The following is a 17,614-nucleotide window of genomic DNA, read 5'->3' on the forward strand; positions in this document are numbered from 1 at the left end:
AATACTTTTGCAAGGCACTGTATATTTCTCTAAATTAAATAATTTATAAAAATATACCACAAACTTATTTGAATTACAGTTATACATGTGTGTATATATATATATATATATATATATATATATATGTATATCTTTATTTATTTGATACATTTTCCAAGAATAAAATATAAAATTAAAAATTATATTTTTAGAAATAATTTTTAAAAATATTTATTTTTATTCTATTAATATATTTATTTGATATATTTTAAAGAATAAAATACAAAATTAAAAATTGAATGTTTATAAATTAAATAATTTATAGATATATATTACAAATTTATTTTTATTCTATTAATATATAGTTTGTTTGATATATTTTCTAAGAATAAAATGCAAAATGAAAAATTGTTTGTATAAATTAAATACTGTATAAAAATATATTACACATTTATTTTAATTATATTACTATATATTTGTTTGATATATTTTCTAAGACTAACATGCAAAATTAAACATTATATTTTAATAAATTAAATAATTTATAAAAATATATTACAATATTATATTAATATATATTTATGTTATATATTTTCTAAGAATAAAAAGCAAAACTAATAATATTTTTAAAAATTAAATAATTTATAAAAATATATTACAAATGTATTTTTAATTTATTTTAATTATAGTTATATATATTTATTTGATATATGTTCTAAGAATAAAATACAAAATTAAAAATTATACTTTGCTAAATAATTTATAAAAATATATTACAAATATATTTCAATTCTATTAATATATATATATGTATATATACAGTATATATATATATTATATATTTTCTAAGAATAAAAAGCAAGTGTAAAAATTATATTTTTCTAAATATATTACAAAATTATATAAATTATATTAATATATATTTATTTGATATATTTTCTAAGAATAAAATACTAAATTAAAAATGTATATAAATAAAAATGTTTGTTTACATCTGTAAATATTCCAAAAAGGAAATAAAAATTACATTAAAAATATTTTATACACATTTTTGAAAGCACAGTTACATAAATAAAAAAATATCTACATGTTTCGATATCTGCTGAGGCGAGTTTCCCTGTGGTTCCAAAGTGGATACGAATAAATTTTCCCTGTTGGGTGGAAAAAAAAATTGATAATTCATATATAACATAATAATATAAAACGCAAAAAAAATAAAATAAACTAAAACATACAAATCGGGAAGAGTTGTCATTCCTCACGGTCTTGGCGTTGCCGAAGGCTTCCAGGAGGGGATTGGCCTGGATGATTTGATCTTCCAGGGTTCCCTGTACACAAAAAGGAAAAAAACTATTAAAAATCAATTAAAACAGAAAATTAAAACCGAAGTCAGAAAAGCAATATTTCCAGTTTCCGCTAATACAGAAAAAAATTACAATGAAAAATTTTGAAAAAATGTTCAGCTTTCTTGTAAAGTCAAAGAAGGTCTAAAATGGGTTAATTGCTAAGAGCAAAAAGAAATACAAAACTGAAAATGGTGTAAAATAATAATATATCATATATTTCTTTCCATATTTTAAGATGACTTTTCAAACTCTCCGGCACAATCTCGACGACATTTCGGCCCGTACCTTCATGCCGCTTCCTGACTCCTTCTTCTTTGTGTCTCCAACAGCTGCAATTGTCGCAAAGTACTGGATGACGCGTTTCGTGTTCACGGTCTTCCCGGCTCCGGATTCTCCGCTACAGAACATCACAATCACCCTCTCGTTACAATACGGAAAGCTCATTTTAAAAAAAATAGTAATTAAATAATATATTTAAATGTTAAAAAAAAAAAATATTTGAAATAATCATAAGTAGGAAGAAAAAATATCAATGTTTACATACGTGATCAGGATTGACTGGTTTTCACGATCTGTGGGTGAAGGAGGAAACATTTTCATTGACAAGTTCTTTCTACTGTACTATTACACCTTATACTCTAGTCACAGCCAGAGCTGCACTGCCTGATCGGTCATCCTCTACTGGTTCAGCTTCTTCTTTTTGTGAATCAGAACTGTGAACGCAGCTCTGGATGTGACAGAACAATACGACATAATGTAGTTTAAGCTCGATAAAGCACCGAGACTCACCGGTCAGCATGAACTGATAGGCGTTATCGGAGATGGAGAAGATGTGTGGTGGGGCCTCCTGACGCTTCTTGCCTCGGTAGGCATTGACCACCTCAGGGTTGTACACAGGCAGCCACTTGTAGGGGTTCACGGTGACACAGAACAGTCCAGAATAGGTCTGTAATACAGGAGCGAGGCTTATAGCGTCAGCAAAGAAATCAACAGAGAGGTCCATAAGTTGTGTGTAATAATGAGAAATGACACCGGGAACAAGTATTGACCACGTTACTGACATGTAATTAATACCTGGTAAAAAGCCTTTGTTGGCGATGAAGCTTCAAGACGCCATCTGTTTGGAGAAACGAGTTGCAAGCATTGCTCAGGTGGGATTTTGGCCCATTCTTCCACACAAACTCTCATCACATCCCGAACCTTCCATGGCTCCTTCTATGGACTCAATCTTTAGTTCGTTCCATAAATTCTCTGTTGGATTCAGGTCCATTCCGTGGCTCCTTCTATTGACTCTGAGCTTTAGTTCTTTCCATACATTCTCTATTGGATTCAGGTCCGGTCAGTGGCTCCTTCTTTAGACTCTGAGCTTTAGTTCTTTCCATACATTCTCTATTGGATTCAGGTCCGGTCAGTGGCTCCTTCTATAGACTCTGAGCTTTAGCTCTTTCCATACATTCTCTACTGGATTCAGGTCCATTCCATGGCTCCTTCAATGGACTCTGAGCTTTAGTTCTTTCCATACATTCTCTATTTGATTAAGGTCCGGTCTGTGGCTCCTATGGACTCTGGGCTTTAGTTCTTTCCATACATTCTGTATTGGATTCAGGTCCGGTCTGTGGCTCCTTCTATGGACTCTGAGCTTTAGTTCTTTCCATACATTCTCTATTGGATTCAAGTCCATTCCGCGGCTCATTCTATGGACTCTGAGCTTTAGTTCTTTCCATACATTCTCTATTTGACTCAGGTCCATTCCATGGCTCCTTCTATGGACTCTGAGCTTTAGTTCTTTCCATACATTCTCTATTGGATTCAGGTCCGTTCCGTGGCTCCTATAGACTCTGAGCTTTAGTTCTTTCCATACATTCTCTATTTGATTAAGGTCCGGTCTGTGGCTCCTATGGACTCTGGGCTTTAGTTCTTTCCATACATACTGTATTGGATTCAGGTGCGGTCTGTGGCTCCTTCTATAGACTCTGAGCTTTAGTTCTTTCCATACATTCTCTACTGGATTAAGGTCCGGTCCATGGCTCCTATGGACTCTGAGCTTTAGTTCTTTCCATACATCCTCTATTGGATTCAGGTCCGTTCCATGGCTCCTTCTATGGACTCTGAGCTTTAGTTCTTTCCAAACATTTTCTACTGGATTCAGGTCCCTTCCGTGGCTCCTTCTATAGACTCTGAGCTTTAGTTCTTTCCATACATTCACTATTTGATTCAGGTCCAGTCCATGGCTCCTATGGACTCTGAGCTTTAGTTCTTTCCATACATTCTCTATTGGATTCAGGTCCGGTCCATGGCTCCTATAGACTCTGAGCTTTAGTTCTTTCCATACATCCTCTATTGGATTCAGGTCCATTCCGTGGCTCGTTCTTTGGACTCTAAGCTTTAATTCTTTTGATACATTCTCTACTGGATTCAGGTCCGTTTCGCGGCTCCTTCTATGGACTCTGAGCTTTAGTTCTTTCTATACATTCTCTATTTGGTTCAGGTCCAGTCCATGGCTACTATGAACTCTGAGCTTTAGTTCTTTCCATACATTCTCTACTGGATTCAGGTCCGGTCCATGGCTCCTATGGACTCTGAGCTTTACTTCTTTCCATACTTTCTCTGCAGGATTCAGGTCCGTTCCATGGCTCCTATGGACTCTGAACTTTAGTTCTTTCCATACAATCTCTATTGGATTCAGGTCCGGTCCATGGATCCTATGGACTCTAAGCTTTAGTTATTTCCATACATTCTCTACTGGATTCAGGTCCATTCCATGGCTCCTATGGACTCTGAGCTTTAGTTCTTTCCATACAATCTCTATTGGATTCAGGTCCGATGATAGGCTCGGCCATTCTAGCAGATTTATTTTCTTTCTGTGAAACCTATTGAGAGTTTCCATGGCCATGTATTTGGGATAATTGTCCTGATGAAATGTCCACCCTCGTTTCATCTTCATCATCCTGGTGGATGGCAGCAGAGTTTTGTTATGAATATCACGGTACATTTGTCCATTCATCCTTACTTCAAACATATTAAGTTTGCCAGTGCCGTATGCTTAAAAACAGCCCCACACCATGATGATCCAACTCCCACACTTCCCTCCTGATATGGTGTTTTTGGGTGATATGCAGTGACTTTTGATCTCCAAACATGATGTGCATTATGTCTCATCTTGTATTCTCCCAGTATTTCACATGCTTGTCTAAACGTAGTTGAGGAAAACTTTAAACGCACTAAAACATACTTTTTGGTCAGCAATGGAGTCTTGCATGGTGAGGACATGAAGGCTATGTGGTGAGTGTACATACAAGCCATGGAGGCTATGTGGTGAGTGTACATACAAGCCATGGAGGTTGTGTGGTGAGTGTGCATACAGGCCATGGAGGTTGAGTGCATTACTTATTGTTTTCTTTTAAACAATTCTACCTGCTGATTCTAGGTCTTTCTGTAGCTCTCCACATATGGTTCTTGGCTCTTGGACAACTCTTTTGAAAATTCTTTTTACTCCTCTGAAATCTTGCCTGTAGCACCTATTCGTGGCCAGTTTATGGTGAAACTATGTTTTTTCACTTCCAGATTATGGCCCAAAAGTGCTCACTGGACCTTTCAGTAGTTTAGAAATTCTTCTGTAACCTATACCATCAGCTTATTTTTCAACAATAAGGTTGTGAAGGTCTTGAGACAGGTCACTGGTGTTCCCAATCATGAGATATTTCTTATGTGGCTCCGTGGAAATGAGACACCATTTTACAGCAATCAGATGAACCAGCTGGTATTATTTGTCACTAAGTGGCAGGATCACTTTCTAATTACTGATAGATCTCAGCCAGTGTTAGGAATTTCCAGGGCTTTTTGGTCCTTTCTTCATGTGATCAATAATGGCTTCCTGCATGATTTCTCATTATTAAACATAACTTAATTTATGAACATCAATGCTGTTTTCTTAGCATATGTGGATTGGAAATGCTGTTACCGAGATGAGGTGAGAATTTCATGTCAAGAGCAACTTTACAAATATATTGAAAATATAAGTATATATAAAATTGGTGACGTGATCAATACTAATTTCATCCCCTGTATATACAGTGATTTTACAGATTTGTGTCTTGGTGATCTGGGTGTAGTACTGATCACTACAGTATAGTGACCTCTCACCAGTGATGTATATACAGTGATATCACCGCTCTATGTCCTGGAGATCTGGGTGTAGTATTGATCACTATAGTGACGTCTCACCAGTGGCAAATTTTAAGCCACGCCTTGACCACACCCATTACACAAATAGTCACACCCATATCCATTCCCCAATCACACCCATTTAGCACTGCTGATCACAATGTTTCATAAACAATAATTATAAACAGAAAAAATATGGCCACACAGTGCTCCATACTGTATAATGGCCACACATGATGCTCAATACTGTATAATGGCCACACATGGTGCTCCATACTGTATAATGGCCACACATGATGCTCCATACTGTATAATGGCCACACAGTGCTCCATACTGTAAAATGGCCTCACATGATGCTCAATACTGTATAATGGCCTCACATGATTCTCCATACTGTATAATGGCCCCACAGGGCTCCATAATGTAAAATGGCCCCACATGATGCTCCATACTATATAATGGCCACACATGATGCTCCGTACTGCATAATGGCCCCACATGATGCTGCATATAGTATAATGGCCCCACGTGATGCTCCATATTGTATGATGGCCACACAGTTCTCCATACTGTATAATGGCCTCACATGATGCTCCATACTGTATAATGGCCCCACAGTGCTCCATACTGTATAATGGCCCCACATGATGCTCCATACTATATAATGGCCACACATGATGCTCCGTACTGCATAATGGCCCCACATGATGCTGCGTACAGTATAATGGCCACACATGATGCTCCATACTGTATAATGGCCACACAGTGCTCCATACTGTATAATGGCCCCACAGGATGCTCAATACTGTATAATGGCCACACAGTGCTCCATACTGCATAATGACCCCGCATGATTAAACATACAGTATAATGGCCCCACATGATGCTCAATACTCTATAATGGCCACACAATGCTCCATACTGTATAATGGCCCCACATGATGCTCAATACTATATAATGGCCCCACGTGATGCTCCATACTGTATAATGGCCCCACATGATGCTCAATACTGTATAATGGCCACACAGTGCTCCGCACGGTATAATGGCCCCACATGATGCTGCGTACAGTATAATGGCCCCATGTGATGCTCCATACTGTATAATGGCCACACAGTGCTCCATCCTGTATAATGGCCCCACATGATGCTGCGTACAGTATAATGGCCCCACGTGATGCTCGATATTGTATGATGGCCACATAGTGTTCCATACTGTATAATGGCCCCACATGATGCTCAATACTGTATAATGGCCCCACAGTGCTCCATACTGTATAATGGCCCCACATGATGCTCCATACTATATAATGGCCACACATGATGTGCCGTACTGTATAATGGCCCCACATGATGCTCAATACTATAAAATGGCCACACAGTGCTCCGCACCGTATAATGGCCCCACATGATGCTGCGTACAGTATAATGGCCCCACGTGACGCTCCATACTGTATAATGGCCACACAGTGCTCCATCCTGTATAATGACCCCACATGATGCTGCATACAGTATAATGGCCCCACGTGATGCTCCATATTGTACGATGGCCACACAGTGCTCCATACTGTATAATGGCCCCACATGATGCTCAATACTGTATAATGGCCACACAGTGCTCCATACTGTATAATGGCCACACAGTGCTCCATACTGCATAAGGGCCCCACATGATGCTTAATGCTGCACTATAGCCACACAGTGCGCCATACTGTATAATGGCCACACATGATGCTCAATTCTGTATAATGGCCACACATGATGCTCAATACTGTATAATGGCCACACAATGCTCCATACTGTATAATGGCCCCACATGATGCTCAATACTGTATAATGGCCACACAGTGCTCCGCACCGTATAATGGCACCACATGATGCTGCGTACAGTATAATGGCTCCACGTGATGCTCCATACTGTATAATGGCCACACAGTGCTCCATCCTGTATAATGACCCCACATGATGCTGCGTACAGTATAATGGCCCCACGTGATGCTTCATATTGTATGATGGCTACACAGTGCTCCATACTGTATAATGGCCCCACATGATGCTCAATACTGTATAATGGCCATACAGTGCTCCATACTGTATAATGGCCACACAGTGCTCCATACTGCATAATAGCCCCACATGATGCTTAATGCTGCACTATAGCCACACAGTGCGCCATACTGTATAATGGCCACACATGATGCTCAATTCTGTATAATGGCCACACATGATGCTCAATACTGTATAATGGCCACACAGTGCTCCATACTGTATAATGGCCCCACATGATGCTCCATACTGTAAAATGGCCACATAGTGCTCCATACTGTATAATGGCCCCACATGATGCTCCATACTGTATAATGGCACAGGCACAGCGATGATGATGTCATAAAGGATGTAGACATCCCGCGTCTCTGATTCAGCGACGGGCACAGTATCGACGTAGATATCATAATGGTTGCCATGGCGACGATGATGTCATAAAGGTTGCCTCGACCAATCAGCGACGGGCACAGTCTGCCGCGAATTCTGGAATCATCATTGTCCATATACTACGGGGACATGCATATTCTAGAATACCCGATGCGTAAGAATCGGGCCACAATCTAGTACTGTATAATGGCCTCACATGATGCTGCGTACAGTATAATGTGTTATGAAAGGCAATTCAGAATCACAATGGACATGGAGGTCAGAGCACATACAGTGAACTGACAATAACCCAAAATAATAGAACGAGCTCTGAGACGTGGGAACTCTGCAGACCGCAATCCCTAAGCCTATCAAACCACACTAAAGGTAGCTGTGGAGCGCTCCTGACCAGAACCTAGGCGCCTCGTCACAGCCTGAGAAACTAGCTAATCCTGAAGATAGAAAAATAAGCCTACCTTGCCTCAGAGAAATTCCCCAAAGGAAAAGGCAGCCCCCCACATATAATGACTGTGAGTAAGATGAAAACACAAACATACAGATGAAACAGATTTAGCAAAGTGAGGCCCGACTAGCTGAACAGAACGAGGATAGGGAAGATAACTTTGCGGTCAGCACAAAAACCTATAAAAAAACACGCAGAGGGGACAAAAAGACCCTCCGCACCGACTAACGGTACGGAGGTGGTCCCTCTGCGTCTCAGAGCTTCCAGCAGGCGAGAAAAACCAATAAAGCAAGCTGGACAGAAAAATAGCAACAAAATAACATAAGCAAAACTTAGCTTTGCAGAGCAGCAGGCCACAGGAATGATCCAGGGAAAAAACAAGTCCCACACTGAAACATTGACAGGAAGCATAGATCAAAGCATCAGGTGGAGTTAAGTAGAGAAGAAGCTAACGAGCTCACCAGATCACCTGAGGGAGGAAACTCAGAAGCTGCAGTACCACTTTCCTCCACAAACGGAAGATCCCAGAGAGAATCAGCCGAAGTACCACTTGTGACCACAGGAGTGAACTCTGCCACAGAATTCACAACAGTACCCCCCCTTGAGGAGGGGTCACCGAACCCTCACCAGAGCCCCCAGGCCGACCAGGATGAGCCACATGAAAGGCACGAACAAGATCGGGAGCATGGACATCAGAGGCAAAAACCCAGGAATTATCCTCCTGAGCATAACCCTTCCATTTAACCAGATACTGGAGTTTCCGTCTTGAAACACGAGAATCCAAAATCTTCTCCACAATATACTCCAATTCCCCCTCCACCAAAACCGGGGCAGGAGGCTTAACAGATGGAACCATAGGTGCCACGTATCTCTGCAACAATGACCTATGGAATACGTTATGTATGGAAAAAGAATCTGGAAGGGTCAGACGAAAAGACACAGGATTAAGAACCTCAGAAATCCTATACGGACCAATAAAACGAGGTTTAAACTTAGGAGAGGAAACCTTCATAGGAATATGACGAGAAGATAACCAAACCAGATCCCCAACACGAAGTCGGGGACCCACACGGCGTCTGCGATTAGCGAAAAGTTGAGCCTTCTCCTGGGACAAGGTCAAATTGTCCACTACCTGAGTCCAAATCTGCTGCAACCTGTCCACCACAGTATCCACACCAGGACAGTCCGAAGACTCAACCTGTCCTGAAGAGAAACGAGGATGGAACCCAGAATTGCAGAAAAACGGTGAAACCAAGGTAGCCGAGCTGGCCCGATTATTAAGGGCGAACTCAGCCAAAGGCAAAAAGGACACCCAGTCATCCTGATCAGCAGAAACAAAGCACCTCAGATATGTTTCCAAGGTCTGATTGGTTCGCTCGGTCTGGCCATTAGTCTGAGGATGGAAAGCCGAGGAAAAAGACAAGTCAATGCCCATCCTACCACAAAAGGCTCGCCAAAACCTCGAAACAAACTGGGAACCTCTGTCAGAAACAATATTCTCTGGAATGCCATGCAAACGAACCACATGCTGGAAGAACAAAGGCACCAAATCAGAGGAGGAAGGCAATTTAGACAAGGGTACCAGATGGACCATCTTAGAAAAGCGATCACAGACCACCCAAATGACTGACATCTTTTGAGAAACGGGAAGGTCAGAAATAAAATCCATAGAGATATGTGTCCAAGGCCTCTTCGGGACCGGCAAGGGCAAAAGCAACCCACTGGCACAAGAACAGCAGGGCTTAGCCCGAGCACAAATCCCACAGGACTGCACAAAAGAACGCACATCCCGCGACAGAGAGGGCCACCAAAAGGATCTAGCCACTAACTCTCTGGTACCAAAGATTCCAGGATGACCAGCCAACACCGAACAATGAAGTTCAGAGATAACTCTATTCGTCCGCCTATCAGGGACAAACAGTTTCTCCGCTGGGCAACGATCAGGTTTATTAGCCTGAAATTTTTGCAGCACCCGCCGCAAATCAGGGGAGATGGCAGACACAATTACTCCTTCCTTGAGGATACCCGCCGGCTCAGATAAACCCGGAGAGTCGGGTACAAAACTCCTAGACAGAGCATCCGCCTTCACATTTTTAGAGCCCGGAAGGTACGAAATCACAAAGTCAAAACGGGCAAAAAACAACGACCAACGAGCTTGTCTAGGATTCAAGCGCTTGGCAGACTCGAGATAAGTCAAGTTCTTATGATCAGTCAATACCACCACGCGATGCTTAGCTCCTTCAAGCCAATGACGCCACTCCTCGAATGCCCACTTCATGGCCAGCAACTCTCGGTTGCCCACATCATAATTACGCTCAGCAGGCGAAAACTTCCTGGAAAAGAAAACGCATGGTTTCATCACTGAGCAACCAGAACCTCTCTGCGACAAAACAGCCCCTGCTCCAATCTCAGAAGCATCAACCTCGACCTGGAACGGAAGAGAAACATCTGGTTGACACAACACAGGGGCAGAAGAAAAACGACGCTTCAACTCTTGAAAAGCTTCCACAGCAGCAGAAGACCAATTGACCACATCAGCACCCTTCTTGGTCAAATCGGTCAATGGTTTAGCAATACTAGAAAAATTGCAGATGAAGCGACGATAAAAATTAGCAAAGCCCAGGAACTTTTGCAGACTTTTCAGAGATGTCGGCTGAGTCCAATCATGGATGGCTTGGACCTTAACAGGATCCATCTCGATAGTAGAAGGGGAAAAGATGAACCCCAAAAATGAAACCTTCTGCACACCAAAGAGACACTTTGATCCCTTCACAAACAAAGAATTAGCACGCAGGACCTGAAAAACCGTTCTGACCTGCTTCACATGAGACTCCCAATCATCCGAGAAGATCAAAATGTCATCCAAGTACACAATCAGGAATTTATCCAGGTACTCTCGGAAGATGTCATGCATAAAGGACTGAAACACTGATGGAGCATTGGCAAGTCCGAATGGCATCACGAGATACTCAAAATGACCCTCGGGCGTATTAAATGCAGTTTTCCATTCATCACCTTGCTTAATTCGCACCAGATTATACGCACCACGAAGATCTATCTTTGTGAACCAACTAGCCCCCTTAATCCGAGCAAACAGATCAGATAACAATGGCAAGGGGTACTGAAATTTAACCGTGATCTTATTAAGAAGGCGGTAATCTATACAAGGTCTCAGCGAACCATCCTTCTTGGCTACAAAAAAGAACCTTGCTCCTAATGGCGACGATGACGGGCGAATATGCCCCTTCTCCAGGGATTCCTTCACATAACTGCGCATAGCGGTGTGCTCAGGCACGGACAAATTAAACAATCGACCTTTTGGGAATTTACTACCAGGAATCAAATTGATAGCACAATCACAATCCCTATGTGGAGGTAGGGTATTGGACTTGGGCTCATCAAATACATCCCGGTAATCAGACAAGAACTCTGGGACCTCAGAAGGAGTGGATGACGAAATTGACAGAAATGGAACATCACCATGTACCCCCTGACAACCCCAGCTGGACACCGACATGGATTTCCAATCTAATACTGGATTATGGGCTTGTAGCCATGGCAACCCCAACACGACCACATCATGCAGATTATGCAACACCAGAAAGCGAATAACCTCCTGATGTGCAGGAGCCATGCACATGGTCAGCTGGGTCCAGTATTGAGGCTTATTCTTGGCCAAAGGCGTAGCATCAATTCCTCTCAATGGAATAGGACACTGCAAGGGCTCCAAGAAAAACCCACAACGCTTAGCATATTCCAAGTCCATCAAATTCAGGGCAGCGCCTGAATCCACAAATGCCATGACAGAATATGATGACAAAGAGCAGATCAAGGTAACGGACAGAAGAAATTTTGACTGTACAGTACCAATGGTGGCAGACCTAGCGAACCGCTTAGTGCGCTTAGGACAATCAGAGATAGCATGAGTGGAATCACCACAGTAGAAACACAGACCATTCAGACGTCTATGTTCTTGCCGTTCAACTCTGGTCAAGGTCCTATCACACTGCATAGGCTCAGGTTTAAGCTCAGGTAATACCGCCAAATGGTGCACAGGTTTACGCTCACGCAAGCGTCGACCGATCTGAATGGCCAAAGACATAGACTCATTCAAACCAGCAGGCATAGGAAATCCCACCATGACATCCTTAAAGGCTTCAGAGAGACCCTTTCTGAATATTGCTGCCAACGCAGATTCATTCCATTGAGTGAGCACTGACCACTTTCTAAATTTCTGACAATATACCTCTATCTCATCCTGAGCCTGACAAAGAGCCAGCAAATTTTTTTCTGCCTGATCCACTGAATTAGGCTCATCGTACAACAACCCAAGCGCCAGGAAAAACGCATCGATATTACTCAATGCAGGATCTCCTGACGCAAGAGAAAACGCCCAGTCCTGAGGGTCGCCGCGCAAAAAAGAAATGACGATCCTAACCTGTTGAATTGGGTCACCAGAAGAGCGAGGTTTCAAAGCCAGAAATAGTTTACAATTATTTTTGAAACTCAGAAATTTAGTTCTATCTCCAAAAAACAAATCTGGAATAGGAATTCTTGGTTCAAGCAAAGATTTCTGGACCACAAAATCTTGAATATTTTGAACTCTTGCCGTGAGCTGATCTACACATGAAGACAGACCTTTAATGTCCATTGCTACACCTGTGTCCTGAACCACCCAAATGTCTAGGGGAAAAAAAAGACAAAACACAGTGCAAAGAAAAAAAAATGGTCTCAGAACTTCTTTTTTCCCTCTATTGAGAATCATTAGCACTTTTGGCTTCCTGTACTGTTATGAAAGGCAATTCAGAATCACAATGGACATGGAGGTCAGAGCACATACAGTGAACTGACAATAACCCAAAATAATAGAACGAGCTCTGAGACGTGGGAACTCTGCAGACCGCAATCCCTAAGCCTATCAAACCACACTAAAGGTAGCCGTGGAGCGCTCCTGACCAGAACCTAGGCGCCTCGTCACAGCCTGAGAAACTAGCTAATCCTGAAGATAGAAAAATAAGCCTACCTTGCCTCAGAGAAATTCCCCAAAGGAAAAGGCAGCCCCCCACATATAATGACTGTGAGTAAGATGAAAACACAAACATACAGATGAAACAGATTTAGCAAAGTGAGGCCCGACTAGCTGAACAGAACGAGGATAGGGAAGATAACTTTGCGGTCAGCACAAAAACCTATAAAAAACCACGCAGAGGGGACAAAAAGACCCTCCGCACCGACTAACGGTACGGAGGTGGTCCCTCTGCGTCTCAGAGCTTCCAGCAGGCGAGAAAAACCAATAAAGCAAGCTGGACAGAAAAATAGCAACAAAATAACATAAGCAAAACTTAGCTTTGCAGAGCAGCAGGCCACAGGAATGATCCAGGGAAAAAACAAGTCCCACACTGAAACATTGACAGGAAGCATAGATCAAAGCATCAGGTGGAGTTAAGTAGAGAAGAAGCTAACGAGCTCACCAGATCACCTGAGGGAGGAAACTCAGAAGCTGCAGTACCACTTTCCTCCACAAACGGAAGATCCCAGAGAGAATCAGCCGAAGTACCACTTGTGACCACAGGAGTGAACTCTGCCACAGAATTCACAACAATAATGGCCCCACAGGATGCTCCATACTGTATAATGGCCCCACTTGATGCTTCATACTGTATAATAGCCACACAGTGCTCCATACTGTATAATCGCCACACATGATGCTCAATACTGCATAATGGCCACACAGTGCTCCATACTGTATAATGGCCCCACAGTGCTCAATACTGTATAATGGCCACACATGATGCTCAATACTGCATAATGGCCACACATGATGCTCAATACTGCATAATGGCCACACAGTGCTCTATACTGTATAATGGCCCCACATTATGTTCCATACTGTATAATAGCCACACAGTGCTCCATATTGTATAATGTGTTATGACCTGGTGGTTAGGAGCACCCGGAATGACCTGATAGTTAAACCTCATACAGGACGCGCTCTGGGATGTGGGAGCTCTGCTGACCGCAATCCCTAATCCCATCACACACACTAGAAATAGCCGTGGAGCGCTCCTGACCAGACCTAGGCGCCTCGTCACAGCCTAAGAACTATCTAGCCCTAGAGATAGAAAATAAAGCCTACCTTGCCTCAGAGAAATTTCCCAAAGGTAAAGGAAGCCCCCCACATATATTGACTGTGAGTAAAGATGAAAGTCACAAACGCAGAGATGAAACAGGTTTCAGCAAAGGGAGGCCAGACTTACTAGATAGACAGAGGATAGGAAAGGTAACTTTGCGATCAGCACAAAAACCTACAAAAGACCACGCAGAGTGTGCAAAAAGACCTCTGCACCGACTCACGGTGCGAAGGGGCCACCCTGCATCCCAGAGCTTCCAGCTAGCAAGACAAAATCATGATAACCAGCTGGACAAGAAAACAGTGAACAAATAATGACTATCAGGAACTTAGCTTCAGCAGGAGAAGGCAGGTCACCAGAGAGATACAGGAGCGAACTGAACCAATGCAAAAACATTGAGAGCTGGCATGGAGTAACGATCTGAGAGGAGTTAAATAGAGCAGCCAACCAAAGGACAAACCACGTCACCTGTGTAAGGAACCTCAGAAGAAGCAGCTTCACTCATAGCCACCAGAGGGAGCCCATAGACAGAACTCGCCGAAGTACCATTCACGACCACAGGAGGGAGTTCGACAACAGAATTCACAACAGTACCCCCCCCTTGAGGAGGGGTCACCGAACCCTCACCAGAGCCCCCAGGCCGATCCGGATGAGCCAAATGAAAGGCACGAACAAGATCGGCAGCATGAACATCAGAGGCAAAAACCCAGGAATTATCTTCCTGACCATAACCCTTCCACTTGACCAGGTACTGGAGTTTCCATCTCGAAACACGAGAATCCAAAATCTTCTCCACCACATACTCCAACTCCCCCTCGACCAACACCGGGGCAGGAGGATCAACGGAGGGAACCACAGGCGCCACATATCTCCGCAACAACGACCTATGGAACACATTATGGATGGCAAAAGAAGCTGGAAGGTCCAAACGAAATGACACAGGATTAAGAACTTCAGAAATCTTACATGGTCCAATGAAACGAGGCTTAAACTTAGGAGAGGAAACCTTCATAGGAACGTGACGAGATGACAACCAAACCAAATCCCCAACACGAAGTCGGGGACCAACACAACGCCGGCGGTTAGCGAAACGTTGAGCCTTCTCCTGGGACAATGTCAAATTGTCCACCACATGAGTCCAAATCTGCTGCAACCTGTCCACCACCGCATCCACACCAGGACAGTCCGAAGGCTCAACCTGCCCTGAAGAGAAACGAGGATGGAAACCAGAATTACAGAAAAAAGGAGAAACTAAAGTAGCCGAGCTGGCCCGATTATTAAGGGCGAACTCAGCCAAAGGCAAGAAAGACACCCAATCATCCTGATCAGCAGAAACAAAGCATCTCAGATATGTCTCCAAAGTCTGATTAGTTCGTTTGGTTTGGCCATTAGTCTGAGGATGGAAAGCCGAAGAAAAAGACAAATCAATGCCCATCTTAGCGCAAAAGGACCGCCAAAACCTCGAAACAAACTGGGAACCTCTGTCCGAGACGATGTTCTCTGGAATGCCATGCAAACGAACCACATGCTGGAAAAACAATGGCACCAAATCAGAGGAGGAAGGCAGTTTAGATAAGGGTACCAAATGGACCATCTTAGAGAAGCGATCACAAACCACCCAAATGACCGACATCTTTTGAGAAACAGGGAGATCAGAAATAAAATCCATGGAAATATGCGTCCAGGGCCTCTTAGGAATCGGCAAGGGCAAAAGCAGCCCACTGGCACGAGAACAGCAGGGCTTAGCCCGAGCACAAATCCCACAGGAATGCACAAAAGAACGCACATCCCGTGACAAAGAAGGCCACCAAAAGGATCTAGCCACCAAATCTCTGGTACCAAAGATTCCAGGATGACCAGCCAATACTGAACAATGAATCTCCGAGATAACTCTACTAGTCCATCTATCAGGGGCAAACAGTTTCTCCGTAGAACAACGGTCAGGTCTATCAGCCTGAAACTTTTGCAGCACACGCCGCAAATCAGGGGAAATGGCAGACAAAATTACCCCTTCTTTAAGAATACCCGCCGGCTCCGGAACACCCGGAGAGTCAGGCACAAAACTCCTTGACAGGGCGTCAGCCTTCACATTCTTAGATCCCGGAAGGTATGAAACCACAAAATCAAAACGGGAGAAAAAGAGCGACCATCGAGCCTGGCTAGGATTCAACCGTTTGGCAGACTCGAGATAAGTCAAATTCTTGTGATCCGTCAAGACCACCACGCGATGTTTAGCTCCCTCAAGCCAATGTCGCCACTCCTCGAATGCCCACTTCATGGCCAACAACTCCCGATTGCCCACATCATAATTGCGCTCAGCAGGCGAGAATTTTCTAGAAAAGAAGGCACAGAGTTTCATCACCGAGCCATCAGAACTTCTTTGCGACAAAACAGCCCCTGCTCCAATTTCAGAAGCATCAACCTCCACCTGAAAAGGGAGCGAAACATCTGGCTGGCACAACACAGGGGCAGAAGCAAAACGACGCTTCAACTCCTGAAAAGCCTCTACAGCCGCAGAGGACCAATTGACCACATTAGCACCTTTCTTGGTTAAATCAGTCAACGGCTTAGCAACACTGGAAAAGTTAGCGATAAAGCGACGATAAAAATTAGCAAAGCCCAGGAACTTCTGCAGGCTCTTCACAGATGTCGGCTGAGTCCAATCGTAAATGCCTGAACTTTAACAGGGTCCATCTCGATAGTAGAAGGGGAAAAAATGAAACCCAAAAATGAAACCTTCTGAACTCCAAAGAGACACTTTGACCCCTTCACAAACAAGGAATTAGCACGAAGGACCTGGAACACCATTCTGACCTGCTTCACATGAGATTCCCAATCATCCGAAAAGACCAAAATGTCATCCAAATATACAATCATGAATCTATAAAGGTACTCTCGGAAGATGTCATGCATGAAGGACTGAAATACAGATGGAGCATTAGAAAGCCCGAATGGCATAACCAGGTACTCAAAATGGCCCTCGGGCGTATTAAATGCCGTTTTCCATTCATCACCCTGTTTAATTCGCACAAGATTATACGCACCACGAAGATCTATCTTGGTGAACCAACTAGCCCCCTTAATCCGAGCAAATAAATCAGACAGCAGCGGCAAAGGA

At 43.0% G+C, this 17,614-nt stretch overlaps 1 protein-coding gene across 1 annotated transcript in view; it reads right to left on the reverse strand.

Moving 5' to 3' along the window:
• LOC138663070 (myosin-3-like) overlaps window positions 1–17,614 on the reverse strand; it is a 188,925-nt gene that overhangs the window by 155,714 nt on the left and 15,597 nt on the right. The window contains exons 5-9 of the mRNA XM_069749138.1: window positions 2,115–2,271; window positions 1,870–1,897; window positions 1,611–1,722; window positions 1,215–1,307; window positions 1,067–1,130 (exon numbers count right to left, since the gene is read on the reverse strand). Coding sequence (XP_069605239.1) covers window positions 1,067–1,130; window positions 1,215–1,307; window positions 1,611–1,722; window positions 1,870–1,897; window positions 2,115–2,271 — 454 coding nt within the window. The remainder of the gene's footprint in view (window positions 1–1,066; window positions 1,131–1,214; window positions 1,308–1,610; window positions 1,723–1,869; window positions 1,898–2,114; window positions 2,272–17,614) is intronic.

Source organism: Ranitomeya imitator, chromosome 2, assembly GCF_032444005.1.
Source record: "Ranitomeya imitator isolate aRanImi1 chromosome 2, aRanImi1.pri, whole genome shotgun sequence".
In the NCBI taxonomy this organism is placed as follows: domain Eukaryota; kingdom Metazoa; phylum Chordata; class Amphibia; order Anura; family Dendrobatidae; genus Ranitomeya; species Ranitomeya imitator.